Consider the following 16,640-nt stretch of genomic DNA (forward strand, 5'->3'; position numbering starts at 1 on the left):
CAGCAGGGGATCGAGGTACAAAGGAGCAGCTCATTTGGTGACTGCATTTATCTCCTGTCAATTTCACCGGCAGTCAGGTCGATTTCGTTCTCGTTGTTGTGTTCGATCGCGGCTCGAGATCGGTCGCGCACCAACGATCGAGTACAATGTCGATTGCGGCCCGACCGAGACACGCGATCGAAGACTCCGCGAAAACGGCTGTCGGTGTCAGGGTCGATCGATGGATCGCTCCTTTCGAGAGTGATCTCATTCACCATCGCGGAGAGAACGTAATTATCGCGCGCTGCGTTTTCCGCCCGTGCCGTGTTGCAATTGGCTCGTGGCTGTAACTTATCGTTGCTAATCGTTGGAACGTGGCCAGCGGCACGCATTCAACCGATCGAGAAACGATCGACCTTCTCCGTGGTTCGATTCGCGGCCGTTCCCACAAAAATCGTGCAAGACGAACGAAATTGGAGCATGCGTCTGCTCCATCCCCCGTGGCTGTGTGTCGAGGCCGAGAACTTGAGTCAGCATTCTCGATTTTATTTGACGCGAGATTCCATGAAAGAATTGGTCGCGTGAAAACGTGCCCGTACACGATCGATAATGTAGTCGATACTTGCGGCTATTGGCTATGTCGCTGATCGTACGTGGTCGATATTGCAATAATACGATATTGCAGGATCGATCGGTATTAAATATGAGAGAAGGTAGCTAAGTATATTTTTTTTTGAGAGATTTTTCGCTTTGATATCGGATTAAAAGGACAGTTCTTATGGAAGAAACGATTGTATGTTACAGGTAGCCGGTTCGATAATCGGCAAGGGTGGCCAGAATATCACCAAACTGAGAAGTCAGGTAAGCCGTTGCTTCTTCCGTTTCCGTCGATTCCGTTCCCCTCGATCTTGTTCTCTCTATCGTTCGTCCGTGTTTCGGGGGACAAGTACGAGAGACAGAAGAAGCCGAGTAAACGATTGGAAAGGAAAGAGATAAGGTGTTAGACAAGAAGATCGTGAGAACGAATTTTCAACGACGAAATAACCGTGGCGGATATATAATTTCGGATAGTCTTAGTTAATCAAATGTTTGATTTTCGGCGGAGAATCATCGTATTTTCACGAGCTTCTTGCTCCGTTCTCGTTAACTAATCTCTCGTGCGAAGTTCTAGAGGCGACCATGTGACTATCGTCGATCGATCGAGTTCTCCGATTAGCTGGAATGTTTAGGGAAGCTCCGATGAGTGTATTTCTGCAACGTGTGTGCAAACGAGAATCGTGTTAGCTCCGAGGTACAGCGTTTTCTCTCTCTCTCTCTCTTTCTCTCTCTGTCTCTTTTTCTCGAGCGTAGCAGCCCGTTTTTTATTAGCCAATCTAGCAGACTGTTATTATTATCATTATCATTATTATTATTTTGTTTAGAAGGCTTTGAAACCGTTCCTTTTTAACACATACGACAGAAAAGATATGCAGTATATACATACATACACACACACGTACGAAATATCTTCATCACGCATTTTGTTTCTTCAACTGGAAAGTTCCCTTCGTTTCCCGCAAAATTTGCGTTCGCTTGACCGACACGATGATTTGTTTCCCTGTTCTCGACCGTTTTTGGAAAACGACTTTGCGCGACTCGTGGTCCGAGAAAAGCGCGTGGGCGTGAAACCGCAGCCGACCCTGAACGATCGATCAAAGATGCGACTCGAGTAAAGCCTGTTGCACACGCCTCCCGATCCAACCCTTTCGATCTCGTCTCGAAAGGATTAATTAACGGTGCTAATGAATCGGAACGAATACATTGCAATACGGTGTAAATCTTGTTATTCGAAAGCTTATTTCAAAACTAAACTCAACTCTGTTAGCGATCCGCTAGAATTCCCAAGCAGAAGGAAAATACGATTGGTAGTTTAATTGCTCGTATAATAATTTATTTGAGCAGGATTTTTTTTTTCATATCTAAAATTGAATTTCAATCTGTTAATTACGAGCCACGATCGTTCAGTTCGGTGGAGCACGTAACAGGCATTACACTCACGAGTTTCTCGATCGATTTCTTGCGCAACACCGATTGTTCGCCTCGGTGTTTTTTCCACCGACCTTGAGACGCCGACGAGACTCACCCCGCACGAACCAGAACATCGGAGGGACACGACGAAGCAAAGGTTCGCAACTTCGTGTTGCATAGCGCGCGATAAATCGAAGAAGCCAGCCCCTGAACAGTTTCACGAAATTACAACGATTACAAGCGTTTCCAGCGATCGTTCGTACGGTAGGTTGCTGGTTTTCGCGCGAAGCAGCAGTTAAACGAGAGCTCGAATATCGTCGTACTTCAAGCTCGCGTTTCGATCATTCTTATCGAGCGAACAGGTCCGAACGAACGATCTGTAAAAATCGAGCAAACCATCGTCGTATACACGGTTCATTAGTGTGTCTTTGTGCGTGGCTTTTTAAATTCGAAGAGCAACCAATACCAGCGAATCAGTTTCACACGATCGAACGTGAAAACGTTGAGAACTCGCAGACTCAGGGACAAAATAGAGTGGATTCGACACAGCGAATGCGTTCGATCGATTTAAAAGTCGGGACTTGAGAATTATGCATGTTGGTTTATCTCTTCAAGAACGAACAAAGAATGTAGCGAACGACCACGGAGGAATCTGTAAGAAACTCTTAATTATTACTTAACTGCTTATCTCTCGTTAGTTGCAGTTTTATCCAGTATCTCGTAGGAACGCACACGAAGCTTCTCAGTCGTCGTATTCGTTTTTCTCGAAAGAATCGAACGAGCAGTCCATAAAAATACGTCATCTTAGCAAATAATTCTGAGCGGCAATGAAGTAAACGCGAAATTAACCAACCGCAAACCAGCCATCCCCACTCGATCTTGTCCCTGGTCGTACGTACAATCGTGCCAGAGGCGGTTCGTTCGCTTCTGAGCTCGCGTGTTCGTCGAGTTTCGTAGATGACGCGGCTTTCTGCGTGACCCGAAAGGTGGAAGGCCAGGAGGTATATAATCCGAGGAGCGAGAGAAAGAAAAATCTCGGGGGATAATCGTGTTTCGCCGGGGAACATTTTTACCGTCCGCTCGATGTTGCGCCGCTGGTTGCGTCCCCTTTCGCGACGAGTTCCCTGCAGCGTGTATCCCTCGTTTAAAACGAACGAGGGAATCTTATGCTCGAACTACGTTGGCCGGTTGAAGCTGGTCAACGAGGATCTCGAGGAGAAAAATTTCGCCAGGTTGGCGTGGCCGGAGAAATATTTGCAAGCGATCGTTTCATTGGGTGGTACTTTCGCCCCACTAGCGGGTTAGGAATCTTCTTTTTTAAAGTCCATTAAACGAAGAAGGTTGGACGAAAGTCGGAAGCGTGACACGTTTAGTTTAGTAGGTACGATAAGAAGACGAAGCTTGCTTTTCATTAAAGTTTAGTGTACAAACGAAGTTATGCAAAGGGTTGATGAATAATCAGAGAATGTCCTGTCGCCTAGGGCTGGATTAAATTCGTCAGAGAAAACGACTAATCTCCAGTCAAGGGATTAACACTTGTCACGATCGTGATAAAACACGCCGACTAGCCGATTCATAATTCGAGTACGTAGTGGCTTATAGAGCTCAAAGGAGGAAGACCGGAGTTCTTCGCGAAATTGCATGTTAATTATTAAAACTTCCTCTAATTAGCCACGCTTAAGCGACTTCGTTAGCAATTGAAATGCCGCGAGAATCGGCCTCGAGGTTCAGCCGGCGTCAATTAACTGCTGAAAGAGGGAAAGAACGATGGAAAGGGGAAGGGGGTGAGGTATGGCAATGAATGCCGTTTTCAGAATATTTACAGCAACGTGGAAATAATGGGCGTTGATCCGTTGCGGACAATGGGGTTGTATTTTCTTGTATTTTCCGTCGAAGACGGCAAGATGGTCCTCACAGTTACTTGTAAATCATTTCTCGTAGCGATTTCATCCTCCATTAACGTGGCTAGAATTTTCATCGGACCGTCGCCATTTCCAACGCGGTTTCACTCGGAGACTTTACGAGAAACCTACGTTAATAGAACATATAATACCACACATTGCACCTTGCAAATATTTCTCCGATCGATCGCGCGACTCGAGAAAGGAAGCAAACGTAATAGTCACAGGGAAAAAGAGAATTTCGGGGTGGGATGGGTTGCACGAACAATTCACGCAACCCGTAAAGTAGAATGGAAAGAGACAAGGGGTTAGAAGATTAAGCCGCGAAAATTAATCCAGCCGTGAAAGACGTGATGTCTAACTTGGTTGATGATTTGTGCCCTGGCCCCGCCCCAACCCCGGCGTTGCCCCCCTGGTGTTGCCCTGCCGTTGCCCTGCCGTTGCCCTGCCCGGAACGACGGACCCTGACTCGATCGGCAAATGGACCACCCTACCAACAATCGACAACAACCACCAACCAACCACCAATGAACCAACCACCAACCACCACGGCCCGACAGTACAAAGCCTCAATCATTGTACCCGATTGCCCCGGACCCGAACGGTAATGACCAACACCACTACTTAATGTCTTATTTTTCTTTGTCTCTAATTACAAAAATACCTAAATGACAGCGACACGTGGATCGCTGTGCTGTTTTTAAAGTCGAACGACAACAAAGTTCTCTCTGTTGATGATTCTTTTCTTTTCTGCTTGTCTGTCTGTCTGTCTTTTTTCACCATCACTTTCTACTTCTTTCTTTCCTCTCTTCTTTCTCTGTAATACTCTTTGTCCACGTTTCTCTACTACACAGTCTTTAGTGTACCAGTTTCTCTTTTACCCTTCTTTCTCGCCTCTGCCTTTTTGCCCGAATCGCCTGTATCCGTTCGTTCCTTCTTCGTTCGTCTCCTTGTCTGCTCCTCTCTCAGCCTTGTACGTGTCCTCGACCAGCGTCTCCGGCATCGTTGCGCGATGATTCATCGCCCGAGAGCGAAGAGCCGAGTCTGCGCGAGCTTTCGAACGAGGAACACGCGCGATAAACCGAGCACACGTTTCTCGTGACTGCACCTGCCATCACCTGTGGTTGCATGTCCTCCGTCCTTTTCCATCCCATTTAGATATTCCTCCTCTGTCTTCGTATCCTGAATTCTACTACGTCTGTCTCTTTCTGTCTTTGCATCCACGGTAGCCTTCGAAGCTTTCGTTGTTGCGATCAAGCAGAGTAAATTGAAGGTCCATCGAGAGGGGAGGGAGCAGTACTCCTCGCGCTTCTTGCTTCTTTGTTAGCCTTGCCGCTTCTGTCCGTCTTCCTTCTCCTTCGTTCTCGTTAGGAATTCTGTATTGATACCTACGAGCGACGCCTAGCTACCAAGAGTTGCGACGTTACGAACGATAGAACATCCAGAGCAAGTGCGTTCTTAGCGTGTATAAACAGTATTAGAGGAATAACAGATTCTCTAGTCAAAAGTTTGTCCTGCTTTTGCGAATTCATGGCAAGATTCGTCACGACGACGAACAAGTTCTCCAATGAAGGAGACGCGAGGACACGCAGCATCGTTTTTCTGCTTTTATCCAGGAAGCAACGAAACACAATCGGTTTGCAATGATCCCGACACGCGTACGAAACCTTTCTTATTCTCACCTTTCACCTATTCCTCCAATCTAATGTCATCTCTGTGTCTCTGGTGCAGTCTCTCTCTGTTTTTTTGTTCTGTTTTTTTTCTGGTCTGTCTCTGTTTTGTTCGTTTTTGAACGTCTCGCGTGCGCGGACAACGTCTCTCTTTTCCTTTCTCTCCTTTCTTTATCTCTAATTTTTGTGGCTAACACGGATGCTAATCCGTGGAACGAGGCGGTAAATCTGCCGATTCCACGCTTAACGTCGATATGTCACGCTTACTTTTTAGGTACGTCCCACTGATCAACGCACCACTGACCATCATCGTCCTGGCAGAGATTTGCCGGCATGATTAACGAATTGTCCGCGAGTCGAAAGTCATTACCGATCTGCTGTGACCCGTGTTTAGTCTCGACCTTGATCGCAACCCTTTTGTTGCTGAACTCGCTTCGCTACACACTTGGGTGCTCGTCGAAAGCACTTTGGGCGCTCCCTTAGGTGTAAATCGTTCGGCGGGACTACCGTCTAGATTTTATTAGAAATCGATGAATTTTTCTTATCCTAGATATATTTTTTTCGTGAGTCAGCAACGAATGGGTCAAGATACTGCGAGATTTATGCTTATGGGATTTAACGAACGCGGCTTGTACCTGATTATTTTCCATTCGCAGTCAACGTACTTAACAAGCGTTATTAATACGATTGAGTGTGAAATACGAGGCTATTTACGAGATTGGTAGACACATCGGATGTGTTTTTAAAAGACCTTAGACTTCGGTCAAGGTTTAAAATCAAAGTTTGCTTTTAAAGTGCGAAATCTATGCGTCTTAGGAATAGATTAAAGTAGTTACGTCATTTCTTTTGTTGGAAATTGCAAGTAATAATGATATATACTGCCAGTTTCGTGAAAATGATGTTTATTGGTCTCTTTCTCGTTCCAGGGCGTTACGTGCTACGACTGTAAATTATTTTTATCGTTTGATCGTCTTCGTAAATATCCTTTAAACTGCTTTAAATGCTCTTCTATTCGCAATTCGAATATTTTTTTTAAAATATGTTAATTTAAAGGCCGACCAATCTAACCGAAACATCGGTATACGTTTTCCCCCCTTTCTTATTTTTTCTTTTTTTTCTTTTCTTTATTCTTTCGGAAATTTATAATAATTTCTTACCAACTTTGGTACCTGATTTATGCAAAGCAAAGTCTATTTTCGTTTATAATTCAATATCGCTCGACTATCGCGGACTACGATTACTAGTCGAATATCGCATCTATAATTTCCACAGTGACAATTAATCATTAATTATTTATGATCGAGGAATATTAACGCCGCTTTAAAATGCACATTGACAGCCTCGTGGCACGTAGACCAGCGGAATTATTAATCGAATCCAAACCTTCCTCGTTTTAGAATGCATACGGCGCTTACATAATTGATTTTATTGTATCTCTACGGCCAATAAATAAACAACGTAAAATTCAACAACGATATCGTTAACGTTATCATAGAAATTTATCGTAAGATTATGCAAAATATACAAATGATAATCGAACGGTGTTTGAACTAGTCGAATGGCATTCGATTTCTACCACTCTCGAGTCTCGTCTCATAAACATAAACGATTCGGAAGATCGCGAGATGAAAGATACGAGTCCGAAATTCAATTGGACCCAATTAGCTAGAGTTAGACTGTCCGCACCTGTACGCGTTCATTGCAGATTGATCAAATAGGGATGTATTTCGATCCCAAACGATTCCGAAAGAAAGGGACAGCTCTCTTTTTTCCTTTGCTTCGGTAGGTGTAACAGGTTTTAATGGAAAGACCGGCTAACACAATTTTTCACTCTATCCATCGATCGATGCACATAGATCTTATTCACGGTCAAAATCTAGCGATCAAAGCTTTTTTTCGCCAGACAAAATGTAGTTCCTCTTTTTGTTTACCCATTTTTTTCTTTTTTTTTTCTTTTTTTTTTTTGTTCTTAGAGAAGCTTTTAGTTTCATAGAGAAGCTGAGATATCCATCGATCAGCTTTCGTTTTCGAGGCGATGACTTTCGACCGATATGTTCGTCGAAACGAACAAAACGAACGCACATGGTTCTCCGGTTCGTAACTATCGACGATTGTGTGTGACTGTTAAAGAAACGGGCGAAAAGCGCGTCTAGGGTGAGAAATAGCTGATGATGGCCGTTTTCACGGTCTCAGACGACCGCTGGCTAACAAAACCGTACCCTCGCGACCGTGTTATATAGTATCGAACGATCTCGTGTCTGGTGATCGCGAGACGGCGCCTGTTATATATAGGAGAAAAGCGCATGATTAACCCTCGACTAGTAGGGTGAACGTTAGTTCTGTTCCTATAATTGGTAGGGTGGGATCAATTCGACGGAAAGAGAGAAAAAATACCAGCTGTACGATACAAGTCGAGTCACGCGATGGAGACAAGTCGTGCGTATACCTGTGCTTCGATTGTCGATGGAAACCACTGACAAAGGAAAAGTTTCGATGAATCTTAATGCTACAGTCCTCCACTCTTTGTCTTTCTTCCGATAAATTAAGCGATAGATCGATAGATAAATTCGTGTTTTTAGGTATTCTCGATCTTTCTGAAATGTATTTCTTTTTTTTTCTTTTTTCTTTTTTTTTTTTGTGTTAGGTTGCGAAGTCTAGATCACATTTAGGTACGACTTGCCCTGCACGCATGATTCATTCTGCATCGTTTCACTTCCTTTCTCATCGGACGTGTGACTACTAGTACTAACATTGGATTAATTTCTTATTAAATTGTACGTCGCTAAGAATTTAAAAAAAAAAAGAAAAAAAAAAATAAACGTCGTTTTGATTCAATTCATTTTGCTCGTCTGAAGAAGATTAACGTGCATTCACATTTCAGCTAAAATAAGAAAAATAGGAGAAATTTCAGCTTCCGAGAAGTATATATAGTTGTGTTCGTTCTAACTCCACCCTACCAATCGATGGTTAACATTAACAAATAATCACGCGATAGAACATCGAAAGAACGCCATTCGTAAGAGAAAGCTGGTAGCTTTTGGTCTTGCGACATGCCTAACGCATAGAACAGCGATCTCGAAAGCTTCGGTTTTGTTGAAGAAGGATCGAAAAGAGTGCACTGACAAAGAATAATAGTAGTAGAAAAATATGTCAAATGAACGATATAATATTTAGCGTACAGAATTTTAAAATAGAGTTCAAAGAGTTCTTTTTTCTTTTTTTACTGTTTGTTTTTCATTATATACTAGGATGGTCAGTAAATTCTTGACTCGAAAGGACTGTTACTAGTGATTTAGCGTCGTCGATCACTAACAGATACTATAACATCGCTCGTACTTCCAGTAAGCTTATATTATATTTTCGTCGAATAACAGAAAACCTTGACTTTCCTCGAGCTTCTTCTAAACGAACATTAAAATCTCTAATCTCACAGTAACTTCACGTCGAACGTTAATCGAATTTCCGTTCTGACAGAGAATTTACTCACCATCCGGTCGATTTCGATTTTTCTAAGAAAACAAACCCGCGAGCGATTGATTCAGTCGATACGTACGCAAATTCCAGTTTCACTCAAGCACTATCTCGAAATTGGAATATATTATTGTGTCGCGATTAATCGAATCGTGTCGAACGAAACGCATTTTCTTCCACGAAGCGAAGCAACTAAGTCGCGTGAAACGGTGCTCGCTTGGAATTCCGACTTTCGGCAAGCCTCTTGTTCTTCCACAAAGTTATTCGAACCTCGACGATCGATCGAATGGCATAGCGTGAAAAGCTGCTGGCCTATGATCGGAAAATACGATGCCATTCTGCTTTGGAACGCGATGAAATAGCTGGAAATTGCATGGGGGATGAATAAAATCCGTCTCGTTTTCTCCATATCGATAGCGATATCAGTCGAATGAGAAACACCAGAACTTCTCGAAAATTATCACGAGTTTCATAAAGTTTTCCACTTCGGGGAGAATCGTTAATTTTGTTGCGCAACTTGGCGCGTTTCGTCGTCAAAATAACGCGTTCCATTCGCGATGTGGACCGAAAAGGGAAACGAGACGCGATTTCTGGCAATTTCTCGCGGAGTCAATAGCAGATCATTAAAAAGAGGGAACGGAAAGAAAGCGGGAACAGACGGAGAGGACCAGATTGATTTGTGTTGGACGACGTTTCAGAAGTTCCGTATTTGTTTTAAAAGGAACGCCGGCAAGTTCTCTTGTAGCTATCGAAGCGATATTTTCCGTCCTGGCTCTGTCCACATTTCGTTTACTCAATCAATCCGTTCGAAAGAGACGAGAGGCAGTCGATCGTTTGTGAATGAGGCGGCGGCAGACGCGCCACGCGAATTTCGCTCGTGGACGAAACTAAAGAAATTCTATGGTCGGAAAAATCAAAATTAGGATGATTTAGGAGTGGAATAAAGCGATTGATAACGTGAAGGACGAAATTGTTTCGAAAAGTACATGAAAATGGAAGAAAGAAAATATATACATTTTGGACTACGAGAAGGGTTTCTAAAATTGATTGGTCCGGGATTTCGGTTCGTGTTCGAGTTCCCTCGAGCACAGCTCGCACATTTCCGCGGCTAATTTTCTACGGAAGGGGGTGAAATTTCGCCGACACGATTCGACGAGGAAGAACAAACGTGTGTAGCACGTAATATCGTAATGGTCGGTACGGAGGATCGGAATAATTGTTGGAGTGTTTTTGATTCTAGGGTGCTTACTATCAGCTCGGATCTGCCCACCGTTCTTCAAGTATTGAACGAGGTCGTACCTAATCTCGAGGAGGTGAGTGTTGCTACCAGAAGAGGATCACACGGGAAAAGAAATGACTCAATCGTGAGACTTTTCACATGTTTTTCTTACTTTAGTAGATTGTTAATCCAGTATAGTTAGATCATACGAAGGCTGATGCGGTAACTATTAGCACCTTGATCGATCGATTTTCGAACCATCGACAGTATCTACCTTAACTTTGTTTCAACGAACTATCGTCTAATTGTTACAGTGATATAGAGGGTGCTAATTAGTATACTGTTCCAGCTTACAGGATTGTAGAAAATGTAGATAATGTCTTACCTCATAGTACGTTTTCCAATTTTTTGTCACTTGCATGGAACACCCTGTACACGTCGTAGAAAAACTATCGGTATATCTAATTAGCAATCAGTGATAAAAACAGCTATTACCATAAGTTCTTATATTGTACTCGAATGTGTGCACAATATAATTTTTATAATACGAGTTAAAAGACACTGTCGTGATAAATATACAAAGTATATCGTTCCAAGTAAAGAAACAAATAAACGAAGACACAAAAAAAAAGAAAGCGATAAAAGAGAGACATAATCCATGCTTGCATAGTAAGCACATAGTATCAGTTAGAATGCTTTCAAAGAGAATTTCACGTCCGTAACTTAACAGGATGGGAGAGTTAATCTTGGAAATGGTTTCAGAATGGATCTCGACACGGCAGCGACGAGATCGACGTGCGCATGTTGGTCCATCAGAGCCAGGCTGGATGCATAATCGGCAAGGGAGGGCTAAAGATCAAGGAGCTTCGTGAGGTGAGTCAGAAATGTTCATACGCTATTAACGCTATACAAGCGGGACTACATCGGTTTTACGATTGTCACGTACAACTTCGTGCCAAGGCCTCTGTACCGTGCTCGTCCGACGAATTTAACCGTCCTCGAGGTCTTTACGCGATCTCCTTATTAATGCTCGGACAGCGAGCCGTTTACGCACGAGCATCGAAACGCACTAAAACCACTTCCGTTTTCGTTATTTTTGGATATGCGTCTTCGATCGGTATTTCGTTTGCTTTCACATCGATATTCGTTTCCGTATGATATTCTGGTTTTCGATCAACATTCAGACGAGTTTCGAAGATACTGCGAAGGATTAACCTGTTAACTGCGAAATTTAGTTTCAAAAATCCGTTACGGGATACGCAAGTGAAATGAAACGATGATGAGTATATACGTCGAACGCAGGGCTAATGTTCCTATTATAAATTTTCTGGAAAAAGTAAAGCAAAACGGGAAAGCATTACATTCTTATTCGATAAGAAATTGAAAGAAATTAAAGTTCGTTGTTGAATAAGGTATGGTTACTGAAAACTTAAAAATTGCCAAAAAGTAATAAAATTCATAAACAAAAATTGAAGAAAATAGATTTAAGCAAAGTACCGCACAAAGTGGCAGTTCGCAGGTCGAGTACCAGTAACGTGACTCCGTACGGATTTTATTTTTTGAGCAGAAGGCATATCTTTGAACTGGATTTGCTTTCAATGTTGCAGTTGGTATAAAACACAAAATAATTCAGGAATTAGCCGATATACGCACCAAAGAGAATAATCAAATAATCGAATTTTTCTTTTATAAAATACATAATAGGTTTACTGGAAGTATAAAGGAAACATACCACTAAACGTCGTTTATATTACTTTTTACTGAAATTTTGAGTTTTTCTAGTAAATGGCAATTTTTTATTGCACAGGACGATTATATACAATCGCGCCGAAATAAAGTTTTGAATTGACGCGTATACGCGTTGAACGCAGTTAACTGGTTAACTTACGCAAGAAACATAAGGTTGGGGAAGGCTATTCCACTAAAGAAAATTAGGTCTTGCGAATGGATTAGAATTGAGATTAGCCACATTAAATCATTATTTCCGTGACCGATTCCACGCTGGTCCGCCTCGATTCGCACAGTCTATTGCACAAGCGCAGTTAATAAATCTGAAATTTGCCGTTCACCGAGATAATGAGGAAATTAGTCAGCGTTTCCTGTCGTTTTCCTCCTTCTTGAGTCGCGAGGTCGTCTGTTCGGATCGAGGAAAATGAAGAAACCACCGTGCTCCACTGAGACCATCCTCTCCTTTTTGTTTCCTTGGAAAACTTCATCTTCGTATAACCAAATGAACAACGATTTTGAAGTAGAGTATCTGTAAAGGATCTCAAGACAGATCGGATCTTTTAGAGTCGACACAGGTTAAAGTTGATAAATAAGCCGGTCGGAAACGACAATTGAGCCGCTTTTAATTAAGGGAACTGCGACCAGATTTTACGTAACAACGGGTCCGGATATCCAGGCGATGGAATATGCAACGTGGCCAAGTGGCTCGTTACGTTTTCACGTTCACAAGAGGTAAAAGCAACCGATGCAGACCTTTTGTTCTGGCCCACTCGACGGCTGCAACTTTTCTTCGTTCGAGCTTTGTCGGCTTCTCTCGCTTTTCTTTCCTCCGCTACTACGTCAATCTTGATACATTCTCTAACGATGATTGTTTGAATTTTCCGTCGAGGAAAGTAACGTCCATTCAACATCTTTCCTGCGGAATTAAAATCACAGTAGAAAATTAATTTGTCGGAAAAAATCGTACACGTGGGAAACGATAGGAAGAGCTGTTGCGAATAACGCTGTCGACGAACGGATGAAAGCGCGAGTATAAAGTCAAATCGTTTTGTTTGATCGGCTTTCGAAAGAGGGCGACGATTTCATCGATTTTTTCTATCCAATTTTTCATCCGTTATTCAAGATTTCTACGAACACGAATGAACGCTTGTAGGAGACGAGGAAATAAATTTCTTCGAATCTCGAAATGAGCAAAGGAAACCTCAAGTGTCGGCCTTTTGAACGTAAACTTAATCCTAGGTTTAATGACCTCGCAGTTTTCTGATCCGTTTTTCTTGTTTTCTGCTCTGTTTCCGCATTCTCTTTTCTACCGCCACATTATCGTCGTGCTTCTCCCTCCCTCCTTCTCTTTCTCTCCCTTCTCTCTCTCCTTCTGTCAACAGCAACGTTATTTCGATACTCTCGAGCGTCTTTAGCGCGTGCAATATTTCGCGTATTTCGACTCGAGAGACGTGTCTCGTTTATTGTAATACTTCCGTGATCCTGGCGCCGGATGTTTCCCGTTGGAAGTAATAAAACCAACTTGTTCACGCTACGTTATCCCTCCTCTATGCTTCCCCTAATTTCTTGATACGGGACGCGCTTGGAATCCCTTGTTACTTCTTGCTTGGAGTACAGGTGAACAGATTGGAGGACCTCGTTTGTGTCTTTTGCTTTCATAGGCATCTTCTATATGCTTCCTGTTATCTCTTGGAATATAACTCACATGGTATTTACCGATCGATCTTGTTATCTCAATGTGTTAACGTCGACATGCAAATTTTATATTTCTTCTGTAGAATTCTGTTGCTTATTCCCTCGCCACATACATTGTAATACAGTGAAACTCTGTTTATACGAAATTCATTTCTACGGATGAAATTTTAATGGCGTCTGGTTATTTGAACTTTAGCTCAACTCCTTATCTGAACCACCGCCGAGCGTTAATCCACTTATAGGAACATCTAACAATAAGATGTAAGGTGTGGGACACGTCGTTGTGCGACACACTCTTATGCTTCGCAGTCGATACAACTTCGCAACACTATTATGTATTTAAGAGCAAATGTTTCGTAGAATCCTCTTATACGAATACTGAACTAAATAAGAACCGAACTTCTATTAACTAAGCGAAAAATTATAGGTGATGGGGAGAAACAGATGAACTCTTGTTATATGAGAAAAACTTGGTCATACGAACCAACTTGTCCCCTGACAGGTTCATATAAACGAAGTTCTATTGTATTTATCTATGTACACTGTCAACCATAATTATTGGAACATCTGTATGTATTTAGTGCAAATCCAATGCTTTTCATTGCTTTATATTCTACTAATTTTATGAATCTGTTGTTTCATTCGCATCGCTTGTGCTTCGTAATGCAAAATATTAAGCAAAGTAAAATTTCAGCTTTGTTGGATCATTAAAAGCACCGAACATTCTACAAATACAATTATTATTTTAATCTAAACGCTTCATCTTTCGATATCGTTGATCATCCACGACAGACATGGCCTCAATTGCAAGTGTATCGGTTCTGAGTGACCACCAAGTCAACGTGTTAAGCTTCGCCTTTCGTAGCTACGATTGGAGATACTACGTGTGACGTTGCATATTTTTGAACGCGGGGAAATGTGTTCTGTTAATTGCGCCGTGGTTAACATTTTGGTTAAGAGCAGTTTGGAATTTTCAGGATGTTCTTTCGAACGTTAAACAGGTTTACAAAGTTACGGTGGTTGGTCGTCGCCACCGTCACCGTCCGGTTTTCTCATTCGAAAGCCGCTCGAATCGGCTCGCCCGCTCGTAATTACACTCATTCACCCCTGTTTTGCCCTCTTCTCTTCGCTCAATTACAGCGACGCGTTCTGAAAAAGTGTATTTCCCTTCTGGTTTAGGGTTCGTTAACCGGCAAGGTCGAATTGACTCTCGCCGATTCCGCGGTCGTATTAAAACTTTTCGCTCTCTCCTATCTCTACCAGACCTTTACACGCCCTGTTTCCTCAAATTGCGATACATGACGTATTTCTTGATTGAAAGAGCCTGTTTGGAAACGAATGCTCGAAATATAAAGTTGACGCGGTAATAGATACTCTACAAGACTGGAGGAAAAAATTCCATGACGCGAAGGTAGATTGACGCGATAATTGGCATGAACGGCGAGCGATACAATGAAAAACGTTATGATGAAACTCTTCGTTTTCCTCAGACAGAATGGTAATATGTAACCGATGATCGTTAGGGAATACAGAGGAAACCTTTAAAACGCGGATATGTACTAACTTCGACCATTTTTACGTGACCATAGTTTGTTTTTGATAATGATAGGTCTCAGGGAACGTGACCACGAACTTTTGTCGTTCGGAGATGCCCGAAGCCTTACGTAAGCGAATTTTATGGATAACAACGATCGCGTAATTGACTCACCAGTTATTCGCGTGACGTATCGATTAGCTTGCTTGATTATCAATGAGCAACATGTTACTCGTGATCGAGGATGAAATCAATGAAATAGACGTTGCGATGTAACAATAATTGAGCGAATTAGTGAGTGGTGTCTGTAAAAAAACTCTGCAAATTCTTTTTCGAGATGTCTAAATTACTTGATACTTTATTAATTGATTTTATTAATTGATAACATTATTATTGTAAAAGTAGCAGCTTTTCTACTACGAAAAGTAAAGGGACGAATTTGTGGAGAGTAGCGAGAAGCTAGACCGATAACAATCGTGCCATCTAACGTAGTCGCTTGAAAGCTCATCGTGTGTCGTAGCACGTAACTCATTTTTATCCGCGTTTTTTAATCATGATGTAATTTAAAAAAAAAAAAAAAATGAGAAAATTAGAAGGAAACTACGATGTCGTTAAAAGATTTAATGAGTGAATTCAGTCGTATATAAAATATTATTTAAAAATATCATTTCCTTCGATATAAAGCTATTGTCTGGATCATCGATAAAAATCGATGGCTTTCCTTCTTTTGGTTTTCGCAATGGTAACTCGTGTATCTCCCATTTTCTTGTCGCATATTAGCATATAGCGGATTATACGTTGTTGAATGCGATACACTTTGTAATATTGTACATGCAAGTTGCATAAACGCTTAACATCGAAAAAGCTTGTAGCTTTAAATCCCACGAAGTCTGCGACGCAAAAACCGTGGAATTCCGGGTCACAACGCGACGCGACGCGTTTCTTTTTAACCCTTCTTTCGTCAGCGGCGACGAAGTTCTCGTGCTTCCTAAATAACTGCGCGGCACGGCAGGGGGTAGCAGCCAGAAGGGTAAAAAAGCTCTTCCCTCGCGAAGCTCGAAATTAATTCCAAGAAAATACCCTAGATAATTATGCACACGCGATGCCTTTATTATTATCCGTTACCCATGACTGTCTACACGGACATAGTCACGTCAACTTTTCTCGAATTCTTCCGAAAGAATACACACTTTGCAGAGGAGCAGACTTTTAAAAGTTTACAGATGAGCTGAGATTCTGTTTTGAGAAGAAAATAATTCATCGAGATTGAGTTTCGTTGTTTCGATGTTGTTGTAGCTGGAGCCATTTCAGCAGCAATTTGTGGTATTTGATACATTGTTTCATCGAGAACTTCAATGCGACTCCATAGACGAAAATTGAATTAATGCCGCGCGCATGGGTAACATTTTAAGATAATTCTAACAGCGTTTGCAAAT

The 16,640-nt window shown here is 42.0% G+C and overlaps 1 protein-coding gene across 9 annotated transcripts in view; it reads left to right on the forward strand.

Annotated features, from left to right (window-relative positions):
* Window positions 1-16,640, forward strand: part of Hnrnp-k (Heterogeneous nuclear ribonucleoprotein K) — a 93,411-nt gene that overhangs the window by 51,033 nt on the left and 25,738 nt on the right. For 8 of the 9 annotated variants that reach the window (XM_072002946.1, XM_072002952.1, XM_072002945.1 and 5 more), the window contains 4 exons: window positions 784-840; window positions 4,448-4,491; window positions 10,269-10,392; window positions 11,010-11,120. In XM_072002946.1, coding sequence (XP_071859047.1) covers window positions 784-840; window positions 4,448-4,491; window positions 10,269-10,392; window positions 11,010-11,120 — 336 coding nt within the window. The remainder of the gene's footprint in view (window positions 1-783; window positions 841-4,447; window positions 4,492-10,268; window positions 10,393-11,009; window positions 11,121-16,640) is intronic. The other variant, XM_072002953.1, reaches the window with a different exon arrangement.

The sequence above is a fragment of the Bombus fervidus genome, chromosome 5 (genome assembly GCF_041682495.2).
Source record: "Bombus fervidus isolate BK054 chromosome 5, iyBomFerv1, whole genome shotgun sequence".
Classification (NCBI taxonomy): domain Eukaryota; kingdom Metazoa; phylum Arthropoda; class Insecta; order Hymenoptera; family Apidae; genus Bombus; species Bombus fervidus.